A 17301-nucleotide genomic window follows, 5' to 3' on the forward strand; every position below is an offset into this window, starting at 1 on the left:
ACCACTTTTGCGGAACCGCTTTTGCGGTTAAAAATCGGCATCTTTGGAAGTCACTTAAGGCTCGACCAACAGCATCTGTGGGTGCGCTTCTGCGCAAAATCCTCCGCTTCTGCGGACCTGCCCCTCTAATCCTTCTTACGCTTCTGTGACCACCCTTCCGCATCTGCGACCTTGCTGGTGCAGAATCTCCTCGCACCTGCGCAAACACCCTAACTCGCTCAGAACCGCATCTACGACCCCTTGGCCGCTTCTGCGGCTCCGCACCTGCGGCCCATTTTTGGCAGGTGCGGTTGTTCCAGACTTGATCACACCATCACTTCCATGCGCCAACAAGCCACGACTCGAATATGACTAATAAGGAATGGAAGCCCATGTACCAGAACTACCCAGCACGCGTAATAGATATAACATCCAAACAAAATGCTATGAACCTATCCCACAGAGGATAAGCAAAACACATAAAACAAATATAAGGAACCGTACCCAACATCTTACCATTACGGCGCGCAATCCAATCCACACATAGTACTGTTGCGGCGTGCAAATTGATCAGAACATCTTACCTATGGCGGTGTACCACCCGATCCACACGTATATCAACAGCAAGCACGCCAAGTGCATAAAAATAACCCTGGGGAGACGGATATCATAATGTGCTATGAAAGAGGCCAAGCACAATTAAGGTGCAATAAATATCCATCATTTCGAGAGCCATCTCGCCCATATAATACCGCAAGTTTACACACTACAACACGCGGGTGAATAATCAATAAGAGACCTTCTGCGAATTCGAAGTTATCTCTTCCATCCCTCTAACACTACATCACAGAACTAATAAGGATGTAGAAGTACTCCGAGTCTCTCTCACAATCTAGTGCAAACTTGAATCCTTAGTCACACACGAATCTGAAAATCCTTAGTCACACACGAAGGTCCCACAACATGTTCAAAACTCGAAGCTATATTGAATCCTAAATTGATAATCAACATTCACATTCCCTTTGTATCCCAAACAACTCCTTTCATCACATTCGAACTTTCTAAGTATAGAAGATACCATCCCAAATGAAATACATAGACTTAGTCATTTATATACATGACCCAGATCACACTAAGCCTTCTCAAAGAATGTGGCTCTCCTACCACAAAATCCATACGATATGCCACCAATCCTATTCTGATTTACCCATCTTCCGAAGCAAACTACTCGATATGTCCCCAATCCTATTCAACCACTACGAGATATGTACAACATTGTCCTCTCTCATCCTCTGCCACCAATAATGCTTTCCCAAATCTCGATCCATCTCCATAGCACCCGAACAAATAGAATTCCATCAACTCTAAGCCTTCTCAAGGATCATCTCCCTCGAACCATCAACACTAGAAACACAAGTTTGACCCTGAAGTTGCAACATGCCATCATCTCCAATAACCGCTTCTTAGATACTACTTCACAACACTATGTCCCTAAGGATAAGCAAATGAAAACCACCATACTGATGAGCCTTAGTGCATTCAAATAAGGACAACAACACAAAAACACAGACAAGAATCCCATCAAGTTCAGATGTACCTAATCTCGCGACTCCGTCAGTCAAATCCTGAACATCAATAGCACAATTCTCCTCCTACACTGGAATTAAATAATGAACTTCCAAACACGAACCGAATAATCCTCCTCCTGAAGCATTCACTGCTGCAACACATAAGTAAACATCCTACCATTTGCACCAACACTGTGCGATAACAATGCAAGAAACATCATAATACACTATCTATAGCCCCGAAACCATGGGCAACACCAACACTGAGATGAAATAACTGAACACCCCTCCACGAGGCGACGATAGTAGTCTTCCCTCATAATGCAGGGAAAAACATCCTGCTCTACATCGGTAGCATCACCACAATTTGTTGGTGCCCAACTGATATTGAATGCTCGACATTGCGAACGAATGAGTAGGAAGGAAATGAATACATAATCTTCGACCGAAATCAAATCGCACGACAATGAATCAAGAAAGGAAAGTTCTCCTAACAGTCATGTAGCCTCTAGAAGATAAGTACAGACGTCTCCGTACCGCCATAAGACTCTACTAGACTTGTTCATGACTCGTGAGACCTAAGTCAACCTAGTGCTCTGATACCAAACTGTCACGACCCAATTTCCACCATAGGTCTTGATGAAGCCCAACACTGCCGTTAGTCAAGCCATCAGATAATTCAAAACGTATCTCGATACAAATAATGAAATAAGCAAAACTATTTTAAATGTTCGAACGTGGTCAAATATGAATCCAGATATAATAATAGAATCCAACTATGAATAAGAACCTAAATCCTCAAAACTCAGTGTCACAAGTGCATGAGCATCTACTAGGATATACAACACTACTACAACAACTGTCTGGAATAGATAATAGACATAATACAGTAAATGAATATGACGGGGACTCCGTATGCTGCGGATCGTAACATAGAATGCAGATCACTACAAAGTCTCCTAAGTAGTTGCCCCCACGCACCTAGATGACCACTAAATGTACTTGTCTCAGTACCTCCATAATTAGTACAGAAGTGTAGTATGAGTACGTAAATCAATGTGTACCCAATAGGTATTTAGCCTAATCTCAAAAAAGTAGTAACGAGGCATTGACATCGAAACTTACTAGTGGTCCAATAATAATCAAATTATAATAAAAGTAGACAGTTAAGAAGCATGGCAAGTAAAAATAGTGAAACAAATATATATATATATATATATATATATATATATATATATATATATATATATATATACACTGTCCTCAACAGAAGAGTAGATACGAAGTCCTCAAATACCGGATACTACCTCGAACGGAATACATAATGATCAATAACAAATAAGATGTCAAATCTCAAGTTAGGAATACTCCTAGGTACGCTGACTCCCTATCGAATATTACTCATGATTCTGCCGAGGTCGTTTGGCCCGATCCATAAAATAGTGTATACTACCGAGGTCGTACGATCCGATCCGTGAATGCATTTTATAATACTGCCAAGGTCGTACGTCCCGATCCATAATAGTATTGCTGAGTCGTTCAGCTCGATCTCATAAGAATAGTGAAACTTTGATGGATCAATAGCCCAACTCACGAATACATGTATGAGTTATGAAATTCAAAAAACATTCGGACAAATACGTACGACACAGGAGGAATCCGAAAAAGAGAGTATAATTTTCGCGACGAATCAAGTAGCTTGCCAAGTATCTACAATAGCAAAGTTCGATACTCTACGCAAGTCTAGTCCCAGGCTAAAATAATAATTAATGCATTTAAACACGTAAGAATAATTCAAGTAGTGCAATTTAAACACAGTGTGCGCTTAAGTCAACCCGGACATAATCAATAATCTAGCATACACACAGACACCCGTCACCTCATACATGTGCAGCTCTCATAACACGTAGCACGTAGCAAAAATAGCACCTACGGGGTAACTTCCCTCTTACAAGATTAGACAGGAGACTTACCTCGCTCTAAAATTCGATAACCGGCTCTAACGCCTCTCTAACATCTCAAAACAATGCCAACTGGTCCGAAACTAGTCAAAGAACATGTAAACCAATCCAAATATACTCAAGACTCGTAATTTAACAATTAGAAATAAATTTTCAACTCTGCACGAAAAGTCAACCCCGAGCTCGCGCACGGATTCTGAATATTATTGAGAATAAATATTACCCATAACATATATAGTCTATATCTAGAAAAACATTCAATTTCGTCCATGAATTGACCCTCAAATCAAGGATTTACTATTTCTCAATTTTGTGGCTCAAAATCCCAATTTCTACAATCCAAACACGGATAAAAATAATAACCAACAAAAATAATCATGGAAAAACATTAAAATAAAGTTAGATATTTATTCCCTTGCTGACACGAGAACAACGCCGTAAATATTACCTCAAACGGAGCTCGAGAATTCAAGATACGTTTAAAATACTAAAATACTCGGTTTGCCAATTTAAAACATTACCCAAGTAATTTTTGTTCATCGCCTTTGTGGGACACCATCGTGTTTGCGAAGAAAATTTTTTTCACGTTGACCGGTCAACCCAAAATTCTTTCTTCGCATTTGCGGGACCTCCCTCACATTCGCGAAGAACAAAAGTTCGCACCAGAAACCAGCAATCTTTTCCGACACGGAAATGGGCATAACTCTCTCATACGACCTCGGAATTCGACAATTATTATTGTTATGGTTCCGTAACTATTATATGGATATAACACTTCAATCGAATCACAAATCAAATGTCGTTTGCTCAATATGATACCCTTTATGCCAAAAGAAACGACGCTGAAACATCAAATAAGAGTGCGACAACATCCAAACTCATCCGAAACTCATCGGAATCTAACCAAAGCTTGCGGACAAGTCCAAAATCATCATACAAACCTGTTAAAAAATTTAAATTATGAATCTGATCTCGTTAAGTTTACTATTTGACTATGGTTAACTCATTTACTTAAACTTAACTAGTATGCAACTTAAGTATCCCAATCACTCTTAAACATTTCGGATCACAACCAAACTTCACACACAAGTCCCAATCAACTAAATGAACATATCCAAGGCCCCGGAACACCACCTGAACTCCACTCCAAGCCAACTTAGCAAATTTAACAACCTTCAAAATGTAAACTTCTGATAATAAGCGTAAAATTGCTCTCGGGCAGCCCGATACCCAACCCGAACATACACCCTAGTCCGAAATCACCTTACGAACCTATATAAACCTTCAAATCTCGATTCTGAGGCCGTTTACTCAAAAGTCAAACCTTGGTTAACCCTTCTAACTTAAAACTTCTGAATTAAGAATTATTCTTTCAAATCAACTTTGAGCTTCTTGAAAATCAAAATCTACTAGGCTTCTTTGCATAAAGAACCTAACTCATCTGAAGTTAAGAAAAATGACCCATTTAACCTCTTATTCCAGAATTGAATAGGCCGGCGGATAAGAAGATTTGTCGACGTGCAAGTCATAATATATATTGTAAAGCTACTCAAGGTATCAAATAATCGAACAACATACTAGAACTCGAAACGACCAATCTGGTCGTTACAGGAAGTGACACCAAATTTAACGTGAAAAAACCTCTTTAATGTGAAGAGTAAAAAATTATGAGACTAAAGCTACATTACATTCATGAGAGAGTTATAAAAGTTCTTCAAAATGACTACAATTTCAATATCAAATGCGGAGCAATAATAGCAACAAGAATAACAATCAAATAAGAGAAGATGAGAAGAAAATCACCAAAAATACAGTTACTGTTTACGGCTTCAAATATGTAGTTATAAAACTTCAAATCATGCTCTGTCAGTTTCTACTCGAAAATCAAAATATTGAGAATTTTAAGTACAAATTTTAGCTTAATCTGACAAGAAATGAAGTAGAAAACGCCAAAAGAAGTTGGCTAGTCGGAGGTGTTTTCAACAGAAAAATTTACACTCTTTCTCTCTAAAATGGTGATAACTTCCAAATTCGCTCCTATAAAATAGAAAATGTATACGGTCGCATGCAATATAATTTACCTAACTGTAAATCGGTGTCGAATTTCACAGGATACAATGTAAGGGAGAATGAGACAGTAAGGAATTTTTATCCACTAACTTTAGCAAATTAACTAGCTATTTGTATAAAGATTCCTATTTTTTTAGAAACCTTCGATAAGAAAATAGTTGAAATGGGCTAAAGGCTCAATTTGTTGGTCCTTACAACGTAGTTTCGGGAATATTACATAAATGTCCCAAATAAGTTTCAACTTACCAACCTCTAGTCATTAATCATAGACTTACCAAAACTAACCAAGCACAAATAAAAATTGAAAATTTATTGAAAACATATAGATCAGTCAATATATAAATTTTGAGGAAGATTGGAAGTGATTTGGACTGATTTGGTATCAAAATTCATAGCTAAAATCGAGTCAAAAATTCTTCTACAATACATGTATCAAACATGTATTACGCATGTATCACACATACGGGTATACATGGATATATATGTGATACACATTTGATATAAATATGACACATATGTGATACACAAATAATACACATATCATTATTTTTTCATGTTTCATCTTCTACTTCGAATTTTCAATCCAAACCACCTCAAAACTCCACCAAATCATCCCAAAACTGAGATTCAAACTCTTTAAGATGTACCCAATCTATTCTAACAATACCCACTCAAAATAAAGTAAAACTTTGACCTTTTTTTGGCTACAAATAACTAATTGGCTAATATTAATAATATTTGGCTAATATTAGTAATGTTTAATGAATTGGTCAATCTTTATAATAAACTACTTATAAATGGACATAGCTAGTTATTTTTTATTTTTCCAAGAAAAACATTACTAAAAACGGCCAATTTTCGATTGAAATATTCCGACCGGAAAATATGGTCAAAAAATTCTGACTGAATCAATCGGAAATGGTCTAAAAATATATTTTTCAATATTTAATAATAATTACGACAGATATTTCGTCCATATCATTGCAAAATTTGGCGAAAAATACCGCGAAATCGTTAGCTACCGATTCGGTTAGAAAAATAAAATAAATAAATAATAAATAAAAAAGTTGCGATCGATTCGGTCACAAACATTTATTAAAAAGAGGTTTGACTCTGTCGACCTTGTTTACGACCGAATCGGTCAGAAACCTTTTAACCCCCCCCCCCCCCCCCACCCCCGGCCCTTTCTTTTTTCTTTCTCTCTTTTCTTCTTTCTCTCTTTTCTTCCTTCTCTCTTTTCTCTCTCACACTCAAACCTCCCCCTCCCCCTCCTCCCCCTGTCCCACCCAGCCCGTTGTTGTCACTGGCGATGACGCCCCAGCATCAGCAGCTCCGTCGCCGGCGACCCTCCACTTCCTAGGTAGGTATTTCTCTCACCCTCCTTTTTTTTTGAAATACACTGATTTTGTTTAATTCCTCCTAGTTTGATTTGTAAAAATTGATTGTTCTTAGCTAAATTAAATCTATGACTATTGTTAGTAGCTAAAATAAACTTATATGTTGGTAATTTAGAAGTTTCCTTTGAGAAGATTATGGGAATGAGTAGTGGAGACCCTAAAATATTATTTGAAATAAAATTCAAAATTAAAACATTTAGTTTTACCTACTAATTTGAGGATAACATTACTAACTTGGGGATAGTTTTACTAAATAATTTTGCTAACTAATTTGTGAAGTTCTTACATTTCTTTTAGGAACAAGATATGTGCATAGCATAATTAATGAGATAATGTAGTTGTTTATTGACTTCTTCACTGTTTTTAGTATAAAAACATACTTTAAATAGAATAAAATTCAAAGGGAAAGAAAAAAGTTTAAAAAAATGAGATGAATAATTAATGTAGATGGTAAGAACTTTATTTACAATGGAAGACATGACACAATTATGTCTAATGTTGTATTTTCCATTATTAACAAGCAATGGAACTTAAGAGCCACAATTTAGTTCATTCAACTAGTTCTTTAATTTTTCTAGATCATTAATTGAATTATATTTTAAAATACTTTAGAATTTCTATATATATAGATTTTTTTTTAAATAGATTTTTTTTTGTTTGGGTAATTATATTTGTTATTCAATTCTCTTGCTAAATAGTAGTAGTATTATTTTGACTTAACTCACATACAAAGGTAAAAATGATTAGGTGGATACGCAAAATAAAATAACATCTAACCTTTGAAAATAAGAACCATTAAATGAAATAATACTTAACATTTTTGTGTAGATGAAATTTGTGCATCATAGATGGATGTATGATAGGAGTCATCTAAATCGTATTGCGGGATGAATTTATAGAAGGGGTTGCTAGCTTTATTTCTAAGGCAAAGACACTTGATGATTTCCTTATCGAATGGACGATTAGGTGCCCTTGTGTGAAATGCAAGTATCTTAACTTATTGGGGCTCGATATTGATACTGTTCATTTGTATTAGAAGGGGTTTATAAAAAATTATTATGTGTTGACTGTGCATGGAGAGAGTCATGCTAGTGTAGATAATTTTCATTTTCAGAACTCATCTGGTGGTGAAGAAGGTAGTCCCATAGCGGAGAATATTAATATTGAAAATTCTAGATTTAATGAAATGATGAGGGATGCTTTTGAGATGTTCCCTGGGGCTCAACCCGAACTAAATGATGAGGCTAAGAGCTTCTTCAAACAGTTAAAGGAAGCTAGTTGTCTACTTTATGAAGGCGCAGCGCATTCCAAGTTGTCTGTTGCAGTTAGATTACTAAGTATAAAATCGGATAATTCTATTTCTCAAGCGGGCATGGATTATATCATTAGCCTTATGAATGAACTTAATCCGATCAACATTGACTTGCCCAAAGATTTTTACACGGCAAAGAAATTGGTATTCAAGTCGGGTCTTTAATAGGAGAGGATTGATTGTTGTGAGAAAAAATATATGTTATTCTATAAGGATATTGTAGCTTTAGAAAATTGCAAATTTTGTAACCAGTCACGTTACAAAGAAGTCACAAATGATAAACACAAGAAGGTTCCAGTGAAGGCGATGCACTACTTACCCCTTATACCAAGGTTAAAGAGGTTGTATGCATCAATAAGGTCTGCTCCTCATATGAGATGGCATTATGAACATAGAAGGTCAGATTGTGTGCTATGTCATTATTCATATGGAGAAACATGAAAGCATTTTGATAGGGTATTCCCAGACTTTGCTGGTGAATCGATAAATATTAGGGTGGGATTATGTGCTAATGGATTCACTCCATTTTACAGTGTTTGTTGCACCGTATTCATATTGACCAGTATTTGTTACGTCGTATAATCTGCCGCTTGAATTGTGTATGACAAGTCAATATTTGTTTATAACTTGTATAATTCCAGGTTCACATAATCCAAAAAGATTGATTGATGTATACATGCAGCCCCTAATTGATGAGTTAAAGTTATTGTGGCATCAAGGTGTGGAAACATATGATGTATCAACAAAGCAAAACTTCAGACTCCATGCTGCTTTGATGCGGACTATAAATGATTTTTCTGCTTATGGAATAATATCCGAGTGGTCAACTGCCGGAAAGTTAGCTTGCCCGACTTGTATGGAAGACACAAACGCATTCACTTTGAAACATAGAGGCAAGAACACATGGTTTGACCGTCATCGTCGCTTCTTGCCAATGGATCATGAGTTTCGGAGAAATACTAGTGCATTTATGAAGAGCAAAACTGATTATGAGGAACCACTGCATCTCTTGTTGCCTGAAGAGTTTTGGAACTAATTTATGAATCTACCTAAGGTAACAAAGTATTCATTACCTAATAAGATAACGGGGTATGGTGTAACACACAACTGGACAAAACAGAATATATTTTGGGAGTTACCTTATTGGAAGTATAATCTTCTTCGGCATAATCTTGATGTCATGCCTATCGAGAATAACGTTTTTGATAACTTGTTTAATACTGTGATGGATTTAAGAAGCAAGACAAAATATAACTTTAAGGCCAGGATGGATTTGAAAGAATATTATTGGTGGGATGAGTTGTACTTGATATACTTGAACAATAAGATTCAGAAGCCTAAGGCCAGTTACACATTTACTTTGGATGAAAGAAGAGAGATTTGTGATTGGGTTAATAATTTGAGGATGCTTGATAGGTATGCATCAAACTTATCTAGGTATGTTGACATAAAAGAAGGGAAGTTGGCGTCTATGAAAAGCCACGATTGTCATATTTTCATGGAATCTTTAATGCCTATTGTATTCAATGTTTTGCCTGATGGAATATAGGAGTCCATCACAGAGATATGCTTATTTTACATGGAGTTGTGCTCTAGCACATTGAGGGCGGAGAACCTAGCATACATGGACAGTAACATTCGCTTAACTTTAAACAAGTTGACAAAAAATTTTCCACTTGGTTTTTTCGATGTCATAGAACATCTTCAAATTCACCTTGCGCAAGAGGCAGGACTAGGAGGTCTAGTTCAATGTAGGTGGATGTATCCCTTCTAGAGGTAATTATCTTTAATCAATTATCCTTACGTATTTTAGTTAAACATTATTTCATCTTAAAATCGTGCTAAGCAGGATGATTGGCAAATGTAAGCAGCAATGACAGTCAAACTTCGAACCACGTGCATCAGAGACATATGTAAGATTCTAAATTCAATATTACATTTATTCTTGGTTAAGATTAATTCGTTTATATAATGTTTGTCAACAACATTTCAGGAAGGATATAATAGAAGAATGGAAGAGTGGCAACAAACTCAGTCCGATTTTCAATCGACGCCCGAAAATATGACTTCGATATGGACACAGGCAGCGAGTTGAGTAAATAAAGGTATAAAATATTTTAGTAATTTTTTAGATATGACTCCATTTTAATATTATTTTACACAAGTTGTATGTTTCTTCTTCTGCTCATTTAAATATATTTTTTGTATTTCTCATGAAAATAAATAAAAGGTAGAGTCTACAGACTTGGAGTGCAGCCGTCATCTAGTCGTCCAGCCGCATTATTTAGTGGTGCTTCTGCTTCACCTGAAAAAATTGAGACTATGCGGACGCAAATCAATGAATTGTCTCAACAATGGAACAATGCTCAAGAAACAATAAGTATGATGCGGACATTCATGGCAAACCATGAAAAACAACGTCATTCAATGGAAGAATCTAACAAGGAGGAGACTGAAACCGATGAGGATCGGTAGTAATTTGGATTGTGTAATAGGAAATTTAGAGTTGATTGGTTGTTGCAAAACTTTGTTCGTTTTAGACTTGGTGTAATATGATTTTGGTTGAAAGCTTTAGATTTTTATGTGGTTTAATAGAATAGATGGTTTTGTTATGTTTAAACAAGTTTGATACTTGTTGTTTTAGGTTCTATTAATAGAATATTTGTGATATTGGCTATTGTGTATTGGTTGTTAGATTTGGCAGGGGGTGTGGTTTAAAATATAGCAAAATTCTGTTGTATTTTACCAATTTTTGCGACTGATTTTCAACCAAAGTGATCGAAAATTGGACCTGAAAATTCCCAGATTTGAGGCTGAAGTGGTGGGAATTTTAATTAATTATTTTTTAAATTTCTTATTTTCCTACCGATTTGGTCGAAAATTTTAAATAAAATAAAAAATAATAATTAAATTACCGACCGAATCGGTCGAAAAATTTAATATATAATTAATTTATATTAATGATATTGCGACTGAATCGGCCGCAAATATACCGACCAAAGTGGTCGCAAGCTTTAATTTGATCCGGTTAACTGTACAATTCCCGTTTGCGATCAAAATGATCAGAAATTTGCGATCGATTTTGTTGCAAATATTTTGCGACCATCATTTTGCCGATCACTTGAAATTCGTCGAAAATCCGTCAGAAATAAAAAATTTCCGACTAATTTTGACGGATTTCGTGGTCGGAAATTTGGCAATTTCTAGTAGTGAAAGATAACAAAAAGGACCTCGTAACTCGTAAGAAAAAAAATTAGGCAAAATATAAAATTGGCCGATCGGCCGAAACTAATTGCATTCGTTATACCTTTTGTATATAACACGCACACACGTACGCCGCTCACACACACACATATTGTCAATATATTTTTGGGAGCGGCTAAAATATGCCTTTCTCGTAAAAAATTCTACTGGACTGTATATATTGGTGGGCAACTGATGTAAGAATCTACTCACTTCTCTTTATTTGTTTTTTATTTTTTTGTTTCTCTTCTTTATTTATGGTTGGCTTGTTGTCTTGTATACTATTGCTATTCAAATTGGAATAAATGCAACCAAATTCAATTATTCAAAGGTAGTTAAGCTTTGACATCCAATTTTCAGGTGTCAAGACTCGTAGGTCCAAACTTAAGATTTTATTTTCAGTAATTTGCTGGGTTGTTAATAGATTTTCTGCGAGTTATTTTAATAACTTCTGCAATATTCTATTTATCTGTTACAGGAGACAATGCATCCGCTAGTGGATTCCCTTATACTTATAGCATGACTTACAATTTACAAGATATTTTGCTATACCTTTAAATTTTTATTTAAATTTGTCACACATGACACATGATATGGTAGTTATCTAACTTTTTCCCGTATATTAAATGTATGACCTTATTAGATTATAGACCTTTGAATAGGTCTTTATAACATGACATTATTTTGAAGAATAAACAATCATTAATATAATGTCATTTAGTGTACTTAATTGCAACCTTCACATAATTAGTTAGTTGTTTTATAAACACAATGGACGGTTTAAATTAAGTCGCGTCAACTCAAATTGCAATAATTACGTATTATAAACTACACCTGCAAATACCACGCGACCATATAATATTTATACATTGCAATGTTCAAAGCATATATTCGTATGTGGCTTTCAAAAGTTTAGACCAAACTTTCGCGAAAATATATTTCTAGTGACCCTATCAATGCAATGTAAGACAGAAACGGCTTTCCATCATTGACTTTTTTAATATATTATGGTAGATTAGTGAATCAGGATGCCAATCTAAGAATTTATAATACTATTTGAAGTGGTTGCAAATTTAATTTAATTTTATATCAATTCATGTCAACATACTAAAGTCTAAAACTATACGTGTTATCACACTAAAGTCAAACTATAAAGTCCACGGATACTAGGACATAATAAGTTATTTATTTTAATAATTCTAAAAATATTGAAAAATGTTAACTGAGTGCGTTAATTAACTATCAGTAGATTAGATATTCATGATCTTGCCACTGTTAGCAAGTTCTAATTTATTACCAACTTACTTGGGAGTTCAAAAAAGTAACTTACAGATGAGAGTTTTAAACCTCAACTCCAAAGTCCTGCCCACTTTTCCCTAGTAAAAACACCTTAATTATCTTCTTTTTCTTTTTTCAAGTCCAAAAGATTGGAGAAAAACAATATATTTTGGTCCACTCCTCAACTTCTGGACGTCGGAAGGGCCACATATTGTGGTATTATTTGGACTAGGAGGTCATTTTTGTAGCCTTATATTTAGTAATTGACCATTTTTCCAAATTAGACTGGTAATATAGTTTTCAACTTTCAACTTCAGATTAAGTAGTCACTTTCGAACTTCAGGCCACGTATGTTCTAATTCAGAAAAACTTTCCAGTTTCTAAATACAAGGCCACAACATTTAAGTGTCTATTTGTGCAAATTTGCTAAGAGAATTATACATAGCTTTTTCAGCTGATCATCAGATGGATATTTTCAGCTTTTTGAGATATACATAACCACAAAATATATATATATATTGTCAGGACGATTTTGATACGTCTACTGTACAGATGGATATAACTTATATCCATAGACAGTGAAATAAATATTTTTATACCATCGATATAATTCAAGCTATTATAGCAAGTTACAGTGACAAAGGATTACAACGAGCGAATCGTGATTCCTAAAGCTTCACAAAACGTTTCAAACCCCACAGAAGGCTCTGACAGTGTATTCCATTTGCTCGTTAACATGTTTGGCAAAGAAATCCAGCAATTCAAAGTTATCAAATGGTTGAAACTTCTTAGGGTGTTTCTCATCAACAAGCTCTTCTGGTGTTTGTATCATCCCATTAATATATGAGAAATGTGCTAAAGTGTACCTTGGTTTATTCTCCTTTACAATCACCCTATGTACAGGACAATGCAATCTGTTGTTGCTCCATGCCTTTGCAATGATAAAAGATATAGAGTTAATTAGTCGAGCAAAAAATTATTGATCGATTAGTCACTGTTTGAGTAGTAGAGAATAATATTCTAAATATCAAGCTCGGCATTATAGACTCTTAAAGAAAAGATTTAACTTATATCAACTGTCATGTAAATAACTTTTATACTGTTGGTGAATTGTAGTATGTATTACTAGGTAATTTGTCTTATTTTCGGATTAGTAATCCTACTTATTATGGACGGTTACGTGTAGTTATCTTTCAGACAATTGAATAGTGTAAAAATTCATGTACACGGTTAGTTATATAGAAATTAAACTCGCAAATAATGTAACTTATATACACTATCACAAAAATGATTACTTTTTTTAAATAAAAAAAAATACTAATCTCACTTTTTATAAACGATTACTTATAAATATCTGTTATATGACATTCACATAATAATGTAAACTTTAATCAGTCGGTGTACAGAAATTAAGCTCGCAAAAGCTTTTCAGCCTTTGACCCCTCTTCCCTTGCTCTTCAAATAGTTTGACTATCAAAGTGAAAAAGAAGACTTTTAAAGGAACGAAGGCCCTCAGCAAAAATCGTTCATCTTTTTCACCTCAAAAATATAGAATTCAAATTGGAAAAAATAGTCATTTAATTATTTAATTTAATATTTAAGATTTTAAAATAAAAAAATTACTCTTATTCAATCTTAAGAAATGTATATATTTAGCCGCTTCAAAAAACAATAAGCGACAATATATATATATATATATATATATATATATATATATATATATATATATATATACACACACACATTTTGGTTAGCGAAATTAATTAATTTTGGCTGCCAGGCCAATTTTATATTTTACCTTGAAAATCATTAAGATTTTATCTTATATAAATTATTTTTTTATTTGAATTATATAACATAATTCTAATTCATTCCATGTTACTTTTCATAATATTTGGACCTTGAAATCGATTAAGTAATATTTTATTTATTAAATGTTTCCTTATTTCAGCTATGTGAAAATATTTGTCCGTTAAAGAATAATTAATCACAGAACGTATACTTATGCGATGTCAAATCTTAATTCATCGACTTGACAAAAAGAGGTCTTATATTGCATAGAATATTTTTAAAATCTTTGATGAAACGCGAACCTAAAATACCATACGAATTAAAATATGTGGCCGGTTATGGGTATTCTACATGACTTTAACAAATGAACAAAAAGAAGATTAAAAGAAGAAAAACCAAAAAAATTAAAAAATTCTTTATAGGACAATCAAACTTACGGCATGCACTAGAAAGTGCATAATATTACAACTATGTCGATGAAGTAACCAAAACAGTAGAAAGAAATATACACCTGCTTACTAAATAATATACTGTTTAATATATTCATATATATATATATATATATATATATATATATATATATATATATATATATATATATATATATATATTGTTCAATCAATTTGAATTTAATTGCTAGGCCGGTAAAATAACATTAACTGATTGAATATCTAATTTATATTATTTATCTCAAACAAATGATTTTAAAAAGTATGTGTTTTAAATTAATTTTTCCGTACAAATTTTATAATAATTAACTTTATACTTTTTTCCTTAGTTTTTTTTTATAACTCAATCACATTGTTTAATAATATCTATTAATTTTAAAAAAATTATATACTCATTGATATGGGAACACGATTACCCTAAGACTAGTAAATTAAAATACACTAATATTGTAAAATATTGTCACAAATTAAATCAAGATAGAAAACTTACCGAAAATGCTTCCCCTACCATGACAAGAAAGGAATTAGCAGGAGTCATATCAATAGCCATCCATTCACCATCTTTAGTCTTCACTTCCAAACCATTAACTTGGTTCTGGTGAAGTATGCTAAGGAAAGTTTTATCAGTGTGAACCTGTGACCCAACATTTGATTCATCCAATTTTGGTGTCCTATACTTTATTAATCGAAGGAGATAAGTTGTTGATTTGTCTAGAAAATCATAGCAATTTTCTACTCCATAGCTCTCAATAACCATCCTTTTCACCATCTTCTCCAAATCAGCTACTATGTTTGCATAGTCATGAATAATTTCACTTAATTAAAAAAAAAAAAAAAAAGAACATTAAGGATGAGACTACGTGTTAATTAGGCCACATATCATTGCCCTATGTTTGTATTCCAAGAATATTTTCATAAAACTTTGATCAAATAAAATTTTGTTCGACTTAAAAAAAAACCAAAAAATTAATTAAATAAATATAAAATAATTGTGACATAACCAAGTAGAATCTATGATCAAACCGTTCCAAAAGAAATTACCAAAATTGTATTACTACCTCCGTTCCAATTTATGTGAACCTGTTTGACTGGGCACAGAGTTTAAGAAAAAATAAAGGCTTTTAAAATTTGTGTTCCTAAACAAGTCAAAAAGGACCCCAGAGTATTTGTGTGGTTATAAAAACTTCTCATTAAGGGTAGAATTGTAAGTTTAAGCTAAATTGTTTCCAAATTTAGAAAGGGATCATTCTTTTTGGAACGGACCAAAAAGGAAATAGGTTCAAACGGAGGGAGTATAATACACCCTCTCTTTTTAATATTTTATTTGGTGGGGTTTGACTGGATATGAAGTATAAGAAAGGAAGAAAAAGTTTTACCCCACTAAAAGTATCTTTAGAACTTTTAGTCTTAAATATCCACGATATTTTTATGACTGTGAACTATGTCATTAAAGGTAATATAAGAAGTTTAAATTTAAATAATTTTCAAATATATAAAGTTATCATTTTTTTCGAAATACGCTAATATATAAAGCGTGTTATATAAAATGAAACATATGGAGTACCTAAAGTGGTCATTTCCCGTAGGCCACATGAGGCTTGTAAAATTTTGAACTCCTTCAGCAGTTATTGCATCTCCAATATTAATCCCTAGGCTTTCTTGAAGAGGGAAATCAGAGATATTTCCATAGTACCCATAGAAGGGTTTTTCAGAAGTGTTACGAAGTTTGGATTCTGTGGGAAGATCAAACAATTCTACTACTGCTTGAAATATATCAATATTTAGCTCCGGCGAAACCGAATCGTAAACCGCCAGAAAACAACCGTACTCTTCCAGTGCACGGCGGACTTCATCACATGCTGAGAACCAATTAGTAGAAGTATTAGGTTTCAAGTAGTGATTTGATAGGGTCAAGAGAGGAAGTCTTAGAGGTGTTTGATGACTCATGTTTATAGCAGCAGGTTATAGAAACCCTAAAACTTTTGTAAGATGCATTTCTTGTTTTGCATATATCCTTTATATAGAAAAAGGATCTACCTAACTTATTTATGCAATTAGCAGCTTATTTTGGCATATTGCAACAGGTGACATATCTCATTTTTAAGATAATACTAACCATACTTTGAATTTACAGTAGGTTATAATTACACAAAATTCTTTACACACTATTAGTGTGAAGAATTTAAACATACAACAAAATATATTTTGTACAATAATCCTTTATTTTTATGTATTTAAAATTCTCATAGTTGT

General features: G+C 33.7%; 1 protein-coding gene across 1 annotated transcript; it reads right to left on the reverse strand.

The window, feature by feature from the left end:
- Window positions 1–13350: 13350 nt before the first annotated feature.
- Window positions 13351–17081, reverse strand: LOC104098214 (probable 2-oxoglutarate-dependent dioxygenase AOP1). The gene is made up of 3 exons (XM_009604885.4): window positions 16613–17081; window positions 15539–15863; window positions 13351–13739 (listed from the first exon to the last, which is right to left on the reverse strand). The coding sequence occupies exons 1-3, from the start codon at window positions 16993–16995 to the stop codon at window positions 13497–13499; spliced, it is 951 nt and encodes a 316-aa protein (XP_009603180.1). The 5' UTR covers window positions 16996–17081; the 3' UTR covers window positions 13351–13496.
- Between the last annotated feature and the right edge of the window lie 220 nt (window positions 17082–17301).

The sequence above is a fragment of the Nicotiana tomentosiformis genome, chromosome 8, assembly GCF_000390325.3.
Source record: "Nicotiana tomentosiformis chromosome 8, ASM39032v3, whole genome shotgun sequence".
Classification (NCBI taxonomy): Eukaryota; Viridiplantae; Streptophyta; class Magnoliopsida; order Solanales; family Solanaceae; genus Nicotiana; species Nicotiana tomentosiformis.

Bases quoted from the DNA above. Each gene is read 5' to 3' on its own strand.
- LOC104098214 (XM_009604885.4), bottom strand. From the start codon at position 16,995: ATGAGTCATCAAACACCTCTAAGACTTCCTCTCTTGACCCTATCAAAT. The intron at 15,864-16,612 runs GTACTCCATATG...TTTTTAATTAAG, and splicing joins ACGGGAAATGACCACTTTAG to TGAAATTATTCATGACTATG. The intron at 13,740-15,538 runs GTAAGTTTTCTA...ATCATTGCAAAG, and splicing joins TGGTAGGGGAAGCATTTTCG to GCATGGAGCAACAACAGATT.